At 42.0% G+C, this 11,088-nt stretch overlaps 1 protein-coding gene across 3 annotated transcripts in view; it reads right to left on the bottom strand.

The window, feature by feature from the left end:
• Window positions 1–11,088, bottom strand: part of LOC103466867 (plexin-A1-like) — a 331,178-nt gene that overhangs the window by 244,836 nt on the left and 75,254 nt on the right. For all 3 annotated transcript variants that reach the window (XM_008412750.2, XM_008412753.2, XM_017305775.1), the window contains exon 3: window positions 7,260–7,442. In XM_008412750.2, the coding sequence (XP_008410972.1) occupies window positions 7,260–7,442 (183 nt within the window). The remainder of the gene's footprint in view (window positions 1–7,259; window positions 7,443–11,088) is intronic.

The following is an 11,088-nucleotide window of genomic DNA, read 5'->3' as shown; positions in this document are numbered from 1 at the left end:
GTCGTCACCAAGGCCTCAGCAGCCTGGGATGTGAAGATGCAGATCCTCAGTCGTCACCAAGGGCTCAGCAGTCTTCAAACTCCACTGCTCTTTGACAGCATATGGGAAAGGGAGGCGTCCAACAACAGCAATGCACAGTGGCTAATCTCTCTACGAGAGGACCACAGCAGGCCCCAGTAACCATCACTGTGGCAGATGTCCAAGAAAGAGTCTCGGGTATGAAAAACTGGACAGCACCAGGACCTGACATGATCCATGCCTACTGGCTTAAGAAACTCACTGCCCTCCATGAGCGACTGGCAGCTCAACTGAACCAGGGCTACAAAATGGGACTCACCCTGAATGGTTAACTGAAGGGCTCACAATCCTGATCCAGAAGGATCCCTCAAGGGGTTCAGTCCCATCCAACTATCGGGCAATAACCTGTCTCTCTACTACACGGAAGCTCATGTCAGGCATCATAGCAGCTAAGATAAGTGGGCACATGGATAAATACATCAGCACGGCACAGAATGGCATCGGCATAAATAGCAGAGGAGACAAACACCAACTCCTTGTAGACCATACAGTCGCCGGAGACTGCAAAACCCGACACATCAACCTGTGCACTGCTTGGATTGATTACAAGAAAGCCTATGACTCAATGCCACACACTTGGATCATTGAATRCTTAGAGATGTACAACATCAATAGGRCTCTAAGAGCCTTCATTGCAAACTCGATGGGGCTGTGGAAAACCMCCCTTGAAGCCAACTGCAAACCACTTGCACAAGTGTCCATCAAATGTGGCATATACCAAGGAGATGCTCTGTCCCCACTGCTGTTCTGMATAGGCCTGAACCCCCTCAGCCAAATCATCAACAAGACTGGCTACGGATACTGACTCAAGAATGGGGCCACAATCAGTCACCTCCTCTACATGGATGCCATCAAGCTGTACGCCAAGAGCGAGCGAGACATCGACGCACTGATCCACACCACCAGGATCTACAGCACTGACATTGGGATGTCATTCGGACTAGAGAAGTGTGRTCGGATGGTTACAAAGAGAGGGAAGGTCGTCTGCACAGAAGGGGTCTCCCTCCCAGAAGGAACAATAGCAGACATTGAGGACAGTTACAAGTACCTGGGAATACCACAAGCAAATGGCAACCTCAATGAGGTCACAAGGAAAGGAGCCACAGCCAAATACCTCCAACGAATAAGGCAAGTCCTGAGAAGCCAGCTCAATGGCAAGAACAAGATCCGTGCAATAAACAGCTATGCCTTACCAGTAATCAGATACCCTGCCGGAATAATTAGCTGGCCAATGGAAGAGATAAAGGCCATGGATRTTAAGACTCGGAAGCTMCTAACCATGCATGGAGGGTTCCACCCCAAATCCAGCACCCTGAGACTGTACACGAGCCGYAAGGAAGGAGGCAGAGKACTAGTGAGTGTGAGAGCCACTGTCCAGGATGAAACATCCAAGATCCATAAATACATCAAGGACAAAGACTCAACAGACGATGTGCTCAGCGAATGTCTCAGGTGATGGGGAACAGAGGACGAGGTGCTGGAAGTACCATCATGGGAGGAAAAGTCTCTACATGGGATGTACCACCGACAAATACCTGAAGTGGCTGATACCAGGATACCTACCTACCAATGGCTGGAAAAAGCTGGACTCAAAGACAACACAGAGGCTCTCATCCTGGCTGCACAGGAAGCCCCGAGATCAAAGTGGGTAACATCCCCAAAGGTGGTAGAGAATGACCGAGCTAAGATCCTGTGGGACTTCCAGATCCAGACAGACAAGATGGTAATGGCAAACCAACCGGACGTTGTGGTGGTGGATAAAGAACAGAGGAAAGCCGTTGTGGTGGATGTAGCAATACCAAGTGATTACAACATCAAGAAAAARGAGCACGAGAAACTGGAGAAACACCAGGGCCTCAGAGAGGAACTGGAAAAGACCTGGAAGGTGAAGACCACAGTGGTGCCTGTGGTCATCGGGGCCCTCGGGGCAGTCACCCCCAAACTGGAGCAGTGGCTAAAACAGATCCCAGGAACAACATCAGACATCTCAGTCCAGAAATGTGCAGTTCTAGGCACAGCCAAGATACTGGAGGAACCCTCAAGCTCCCAGGCCTCTGGTAGAGGACCTGAGCTCAGAGGATGAAACAGACCACCCACAGAGGGTGAGAAGGGAATTTTTTATTTTTTTTTTAGGTCAGTATTCCTCACATTTTGATCAGTTACAACCGTGTGTATTGGGATATTATTACTATTATTAGTGAACCTGGAGTAAATGCAGCTACAAGGCATTGCATTAAGAGAATGCTTTAAGGACAGAAAATACTTTACAGAACAGTAGATAAAATAACCCCAAAATAAGTCTTCTGAGGCGTACGTTGTAAAGTCTTACACTCAAATAAATACAAGTGGAGCGGAAACATACACACAGAGACACAAACTGGTGTAATGAACACCAGTTTAAAAGACTAAAGTGCCATCGTCACTCAATACCCTCCCCGATTCTAAAGTCTAACTACTATTCAGGGATTGGAGAGCAGTTAGTAAGGAATACGGAGTTGAAACAGGGAGGACATGATAACACACAGTGGAACAATTCAGTGCTACCATGCTAAAGCAAAACAGAACATGTTGAGTCTGTTGCCAAAGAGTGAATTAGATCATCTTTAGGAGGAACGAGTGAACCTGTGGTCCCCCTCAACAGCTCATAGACAGCCTCCAGTCTAACCAGACTCTCCTGTCTCTTTGTCTGAAGCCAGTAAAGTGCCAGTGTTGTGTCAGTCAACCAGTTGGTACGGTTACCTCAGCAGTGCTGTACTCCAATCAGTCCTGTCACTCAGCCTATCTTACAAGATAGAAAGGAGAAGGAAAAGTAATTGGATTTACTGCTAGCAGGGAAATGATGAAATGACATGAAACCATACCTCTATTTCACCCACCACACACACGCAGACACGCAAACACACCTGTACACTGCCGAGAGTAAATCTCCCCCTTTTTTCCCTTTCTTTCCATCTGCCCTGCTTATCCCTTTTCTTTTGCTTCTAAAATCTGGAAACACTTCAGGCTGTTGAGTGTTTCTTTTCATCTCTCCTGATGCGGCGGAAGTACCTTGTTCTCCCAGGTAGACAAAAGACGAAAGACGAAATGAGGGGCACAAAAGGATTTCCAGGTTTTTACGTTGGATTTTTGGGACGTTTCTGGCAATCAGGTAAGAAGACAGTCTATAGTGAATTTTATACTGTCAAAAAGTCGGTTCCCCAATGTTCACCATGTCCGCTGACAACGAACAGCACTGTGACCTCCTGAAGAAAAATTTCATTATGTGACTTTGAAGTACAAAGACATAATAACAGCATACTCTGGATAGTTCTGGCAGACATTATATGGAAATAGAGGAGAGGATTCCATAATCAGAAAAAGAATACAATAACCTTCTGTACATTGGCAAATGTTATACCCAAGAGCTCAAAGCAAATTACATATTACACACCCTGTGTCTCATACTATACATATTGCTGCTTGATGTCCAAAATACATGCTGTATGAGTTTTTCTTCACATTTCATTAGAGTTCAGACACTGCAATTACATGTTTCTGCCTCCTTACAATTATTTTTCAACACTGTATATAAAACCCATTATGAAGAGATTAATCACAGATTAACTGGATTAGTTGACAAATATTAAAATGATCAATAACTAATTTAGAAATTGATTAATTGTTAATAGAAATACACAGACTCAAAAAAGGGCATTTTGTTAAAAAAAACAAAAAAAACAAACATCGAGCAGTAATTAAGCCAAAACTGTACAAAATGCATATACATGTAAGATAAAATTAAAATATCTTGGTATATAGGTTTTAACCACAACTCCCTAACTCTAGTAGGTTTAGTTTCACCTGGGTCAGATTTACTAAAAGATTGCTTTGTTGCATTTTAGGCAATAAAATGTTTATTGTCTTATTTAAAAAAAGGAAGAGAATTATTTGTTTATTTGCATCTTTTATTGTTTTCTTTGTGAGGTATGTTGTGCAATCCGTCAGAAATTTGTCGCCATGTTTTAAACAGAAATGTTCTCAGATTGTAATGTTGATATTTTGCTAAAAGAAATCAGCTTCGACTGTCCTGCTTTTGTTTCCACAGGCGTCATGAATATGGAAAGTTTATCTGATGAGATGAGGAATTATGGACATTTTTTTTTTTTACAATTCTTCACTTGCTACCAAAACACTGTCAAATGGCTGAGAACTTCTAGATGGAAATTGCAACGCCATCTGAGCTAACAATTCTTATTTCACATAAAGTGAAAACTGGAGAACAACCTCTAATAACATTTTAGCTCAGTCCAAACATCTAGAGAAAGAAAGCCATTAGCCCAGCAGTAATGGAGATGTTACGCTGTATTCTGCTCCTACTGTATATGCCATGTGCTTAGTCAGTCATGACATTGGGATTAGTTATCCTGTGCAGATTTACAATATCTTCCAGCACAGCTCTCAGCCTAACACACACACACACACGCACACACACGCATCCAGACGAAGAAACCTACACTTTTCCAATGGACTGTGTGGATTTAAGCTCGACATTAGTGATTATATATTCATAGATCAATCAATACAGAGAGTCTAGCAGGCGAGACGTGTCTGTGCAAGCAAACACACAGTTTGCAACAGTCCCATTGCAGGAATCCTAATGAGTATCAGAGTGTGTGCGTGCGTGTGTGTGCGTGCGTGTGCGTGTGTCTACATCAATACAATGCAGCTTTACATTTCATTAGGCCAGGAGCACAGTTTAACTTCTAATGAGTAGCAATAAAACTCCACCGCCTGTAACCATGCGCTGAAGCTTCACTTTATTCTTTCTAATCCCAGCTTCCTTCCATTTTTAGTGCCACCCCCATCCACTCCAAAACTTTGTTTTATCCAAAGCAAGTTGGAGGCATTTAATTCTTGTCCAATCAATTTCAGAGAACCTCATTTAAAGCGGAACTAATCACGGCAACAAGAAATGGAAGAGCTTAACAAAGTGCTTGTAGCTGAAACTGCTGTTGATTTATAGTAATTGCCGTTTTGCCATTCCCTCAGCTCATACAGACAACTGCATTTCACTGCAGCATCTCATTGATTTGTTGCGAGCACACTGGCCGCCTCCACCTCGCCGTTCACCTTCCTCCTTCTCCCGTCTCCTGAAGTGCAAGAAAGATGTGCCGGTCGAGGGGAAATGGGATTCCGATGGACGGGATATCATCCAGGATCTGCTGACCCCGTCACTCTCGACAGACACACAAATCATGTGTCTGCGCGCACGCGAGCCACAGACATGGTCCAGGGGTCAGCCGCAAGGACTGGCGGGCCAGGTTTCAGTCGACTTGGCAGAACCTGGGAGACAGGAAGCTGCGCTAAGATGGCATGCATGCGTCTACTTGAGCATGTTATTTTAGCCGACAAGAAAGGAGTCGACAACTGAAATGCTGAACTGCAAAAGGTTGTCTATAAGCTGCAGTGGAAATTTAATCTACAACTACAGCAGATACTACAGCCTTGAAATAAATGTATCTTTTACTCCACTAGCAAAATCTCACACTGAAAAACTTTCATTTGAAATCAGTGAAAAGTTAGAAATATGTATTTTTGTATGGAAATTATTGGTGATTATAATTTAACTTCTCCAGAGTTCTCGGTTCACTCTTTTTTTCAGTAAATTCTTCAGGTTGTTTCTATCAGTTAGGCTTATTTTGTGTCTGTTTAATATTTTTTTTGTTGATTTGTTACATGATTCTAACAGGTTCCCAGACCAATGGAAAGGGTCCACAGCATTACACAGCCTCCACTGTACTTAAAAGTCATAAGGTGTTTTTTTTTATGTTGTCCTTTGTTTCCAGACAACCCCGCTTAGGATGTTTGCTAAGAAAAAGCTAAACAAATAGGCTCATCAGACCAAAACCCAATGGTAAAGTTAGACTCACTGCAAAATTGAGCAAATTCCACATGTCTATATTTATGATTGTTACGCATTTAATGTTTACTATAGAGAACTTGTGACCTATTTTTTTAGACTAGCACTATTTTTGCCACCAGTAGATTTCCTAAACACTATTATTCCTTAAGATGGTGTTTTTCCCAGAAAATAAAAATGTACCTTGAATTAACAGATTTTTCTAAATGTTCAAGATAAAACTACTGCAATAATAAATTATATTATTATTTCAACAAAGTTATCTGCATGAATATGTGTTGTGAGCTGAATAAGAGCTACTTGAATATTAACTAATGTAACTAATTAACTAATACCATCTGGGGAGCATTGTCAAAAACCTTTTAAAGGATACATGCTGAAAAATGAATTTGCCTTTGTGATTTTTTTCCATCATATGTATTTATTGAATTCCTTTTATTCTGTGTTGACAGTTTTATACCTTCCAAAGCATATTACAGACACAGAGACACTTATGTACTGTGTCCTGCTGAGGACGGAGAAAAAGAATGAAAAAAAAAAATACATAAAGCGCCTCAGTCGGAGTTCAGATGGAGCAGCTGATTGGCACACATGCAGTGCAGTCTACTCAACACTAGCACTCGAGGAAGCCCACACATATTGTAAAACTCACAAGGACCGCATGATCTGTGTGTATGCGGAACATGAGAGAAAAATTACCGCTTGCCTGTGATTGAGGACAACTCATTTCAGCAAGCAAACAAACAGGCTCGAAAAAAGGCATGAGTTCTCTCACCTGTGCTGCTCAAGACACACATAAAAAAATCATCTGCACCCACCACTAAAAAAGAAAAAGACAAAACAAAACAAAAAAAAACACTCACTGGCTTTTGAAAATCCTATGACTACAGCACTCAGAGAGATAAAACCCACACAGCTCCAGTATGTCTAGCAGCGTGAGTTCCACTCCACAAATCTCTCTCTCCCCACCCAAAAAAAAGGACACAAACACACAYAGACTCAACCTTGCTCTGCGGGAGAAAACTTCCATCTGAAGAGCTAGCTGCCTGTTGTGCTTTTGGCAAGTCTATCTGCAACTGCGAAAGCTTTCAATGAAAGAAAAAAAAGGGATAAGAAGCCATTTATGGAGGGAACAAACATAAAATACCGTTAACAGCACAAACCACGACACGCATTTTGGTCACAAATCTCCGATGCTGTTCCTGGCATTCCCTGGACATGTTCTACCACTTTGGAGGATTCATCTTCTGACATAGAAGTCCTTAAACTCCCCATCACTTACCTTCTTAATGCGCCCGCTGCGAGTGCCGGTAAATGCCACAGTGTTTCCTCTGTAGTCGTATGCCGCCACAGAGGTCATGCCGTCATCCTTGTCCACGTAAAGCGGAAATCCTTCGATGGCTTTTGTACCTCCGAGAGGCTGGTTGAAGTCCTGGCCGCAGAAGTTGTCGTCTATCTGCAGCGGCTGTTGTGTAAGGGGACACACAAAGCAGTTAGAAAACATACAATAGGCTGCACAAAGTTGGTGTACATCTACTGTATCTCATTGGAAAACTTTATTCTATGAATAATAAAAGGCAATCAGCAGAAAAAACAACACAAACATGAATCTTTTAGCAGTTAGTAAAAAGAAGTGTGGAAATCATGGAGTCGTATAACAAGAAGTTTAATGATTTTTAGAAGTTAGCGATTAAGCATAATTACATCATTCAGCCTCCAGAGTGTAGGAAAAGTACATTGTGGTAATTTTTTTTTTTTTTAAATCTCAGGCTGCTTTGGAAACTTGAAGAAGCAAACCAGAACAAAGATGGAGGGCTGGTCTCTGGTCAGGAGGAAGGACAGGAAGTAAATTATAGGTCAAATTAGCATATCATCATTTGGGTGTCCTGTACATGCTCGTTACGATGCTGATATGTCACACATGATTTATGCATACATTTCCTTGCTTGTGTGTGAGTGTATAACAGGCATGTCATTGACATCATGCATCATCCCTGCAGACCTGGAGGTTCCCCTGAAATCCCTGAAGGTGATAATCTGCAGCCTCTTACCACCAATTTGTCAAGTCTCTTTTGGTTTTTGCTTTTGCTGTTCTTTGTGTATGAATAACATTTTCTACAGTAGAATTAGTATTTTTACATATTAACTTTCAAAGATCCTTGTGGTTTTATTGGTTGCTAACTTAAACTACCTAAAAGGCAATGAAATGATTTAATACAGGGCTTTTTCAAAACAGTTTATTCCCAGTTTCTGTGTCATCAAAAGAGAGGCACATTTATTGTATATGCAAACTTGTTCCTTCAGTGTTTAACCCCTTCAGAGCTGAATTTCTAGAAGACCAAAAAACATTTAATCAGCTGATTTTTACTCCTCTTAAGCTTAGAAATAAAGGGAAAAAGGAAAATGTTTTTTTATGTCCATTGTAATGGACATCTAGACTAAATGAGCGTAGAATGTCTTGAAAACTTCTATACTTTTCCCATAGAGTTGCGCCTTATAGTGCGGAAAATACGGTAGTTTAAAAAGTGTCCACCTCTTGGACTCCTGCCATAATTGAATGTCTCCTGAGCAAATCAGTCACTTTGTGGTTTGGCTCATCCTCAAACAAGACAGGACCAGACATACAACAAACAATCAGGTCTGCAGAGAGGATCCTCAGGGCTGACCTCAGGTCAGAAAAAAGGGCAGCTATCATCTCTGTGTCCAGCATGTGTGTGGTCTGCAAAGTGTTTAAACTTTTATCCTTAGATCATGAGAAGGAAACCCAGACTGTTAAATTAATACCATAAATGTTTGAATTACAACTCATTCAATTTATCACATATTTTTACCTAATTTGTTTGAAAGATTTAATGAGTCTTCCTAAATGTAAGTATATATAGTTCAGAACAACCAGCTGTTTACAGTAATTCTCACTGTAGTTTAAAAAAGGTGACTTTCAAATGGTTTATTTGTTTCACTAATTTAGATCCATGTGTGACTTACACATACAACTGACATGTTCTCTGTGACTTTTTTTCATTACTGCCTGCTTTGTGGTGCCTGAAATGTGAATAAATACTTTTACTACATGAGTTGACAATGCAAAAAAACAAAAAAAATCAGGAAAGAAAATGCCTTTAAAAGATGAGTGATGTACATCTACATGTGTAAATATTTTACATGCACACAGAAACATGCGCCAAAGGAAAACACACACACATACACGACTGAAGTCGCCCACACTAAACAAATTAACATGCCAGCTTTCTCTTGTTCATTACAAGACGTATCGTCTCCATAGAGACTAATCAATCACCACACCCCTTCAAAACAGCAGAGCTGTCAGGGAACTCGTGTTTGTGTGCGAGCGGGAGAAGCTGAGAAAAAAAAAAGAGAAAGGATTGAGAAAACGCCTGTGGCGGACGTTGTCTGCCTTCCACCAGACTTTCAAAGGCAGCCGGACACACAGCAAAGTTTAACTTAGCTCAACAATGACTCGAAGTGACAAAGTGAGTGAGACAAGGAGAGAGAAAGAGAGAAAGATGGAGGAAGGGAGCTGCAACACACACATCGAATCTGCCTTTTGTATGATTTACATAAACATGTTCTCAATTTGGGAACTGCTTGCCGAGTAATTTGAGAGGAGGAAAGGAGGACACGGAGAAAAACAAGAACACGGGAGGTGGCGCAGAGATGATGGAGGCAGATATGACAAGCTGGAGAGGAGGAAATTAGAAGGGGAAATCAAGTCAAGAGAGGGACAAAGGCAGAGACCCGGCGTGAAGAGAAGGAAAGAGGAACAGAGGGCCATGGATTGGTGATAGTGTGAACTCCCGCCTTTTCTGAGGTTTCCCTTCACTTCGTCTGATAAGGACCAGATCTTCACTCATTGATTTCACTCATTTCCTCAATCCAGCCCACTTTCACCTCAACCCTGCTCTTTTTTCCCCTCTCTGCCTTGAAATATTTCTCTCACATCTTCCCTTTTTCCTTGAAGGATCACAGGAAGTGGCCGGTGGGAAATCGTGTCTATCCCCGGAGGGAGTTGGAGAGTACTCTTATTTATGCCAAAAGCTCTTTCAGGCCACGTTTCCTTCCTTCTCTAAAGTCACAAGCATGATCGCAGATAATTCTCGATTTATAACTATATCCTGCTTCGGAGGTCATCCGACCAAACAGAGGAACAAGATACCCTCTCGGTCGAATCGTTGCCTGGTTTTGTCAGAAAACAACTTCCTTCCTTCTTTCCCCTAAAGTCAGCACAGCAATTCTGCCGCGGGAGAAATCAAACCAAAGAAACTTTTTGTGACTGCAAGCTGTTTAAGATAGCGGTTTACAGCAGCATGGTCAAGACAGGCTTGATTTATGCAGCGGCGCTCATACTTGTAAACCAATCTGCATTCCTGGGGTATACGGCCAACGAGCGTGCACACGGACACGCACCGGAGTGAGATCACCGTCTTTCCCAGTGCTGCTGCCGGCATGCTGAGGACGCTAATGGTTTGTTATGTTTAGCTTGACTTGCATCATTACCATAGAGTCAACAGCTCAGATTGAGGCACAGCGGAGCGTTCAGTCGACATGTTTTCACTGCAGACAAATGTGGCCTCACACAGGCCCGACATCTGCTAGCTGTTGTTTGCCTTGTAGACATGTAATTCCGACAGTCTGCCTCTTTTATCATGCCTCCGCAGCTACTCGTTGATGGCGGGGGGTTTTCCCCTGCCACCGGTCTGTGATGGACTTACAGGACCTAAAAATGCTAACTAACCCCAAAAGAAGGTTGTAATAAAAAAAAAGAAGAAAAAGAAAAGGAACTGTTAAGGTTATGAACAAGAGATCTAGGCTTTTAGTTTTCAGCTGCCAATAGCAATATGTTAGAGACGTTCAGTATTCGGTCTGATACCATAAAACTGGGCGTTTAATAAGCTGCTGGCCATTTGTCCTCCATTTGTCACAGCCCAGATGCCCGGCTGTAAAAATCAGATGTTCGTCATATCAGGGCTTGATTTTATTGCTTAAATAAATCATCCTCTAATCACCAGCTGCACAACTCAAATAAAAGCTATCAAGTTGATACAGATTTTGCTTTCATTTGTGCCTTTTATTTAGTTGCTTATATATATATA

This window comes from Poecilia reticulata, linkage group LG7 (assembly GCF_000633615.1).
Source record: "Poecilia reticulata strain Guanapo linkage group LG7, Guppy_female_1.0+MT, whole genome shotgun sequence".
In the NCBI taxonomy this organism is placed as follows: domain Eukaryota; kingdom Metazoa; phylum Chordata; class Actinopteri; order Cyprinodontiformes; family Poeciliidae; genus Poecilia; species Poecilia reticulata.
This window is presented reverse-complemented; position numbering and strand designations above follow the sequence as displayed.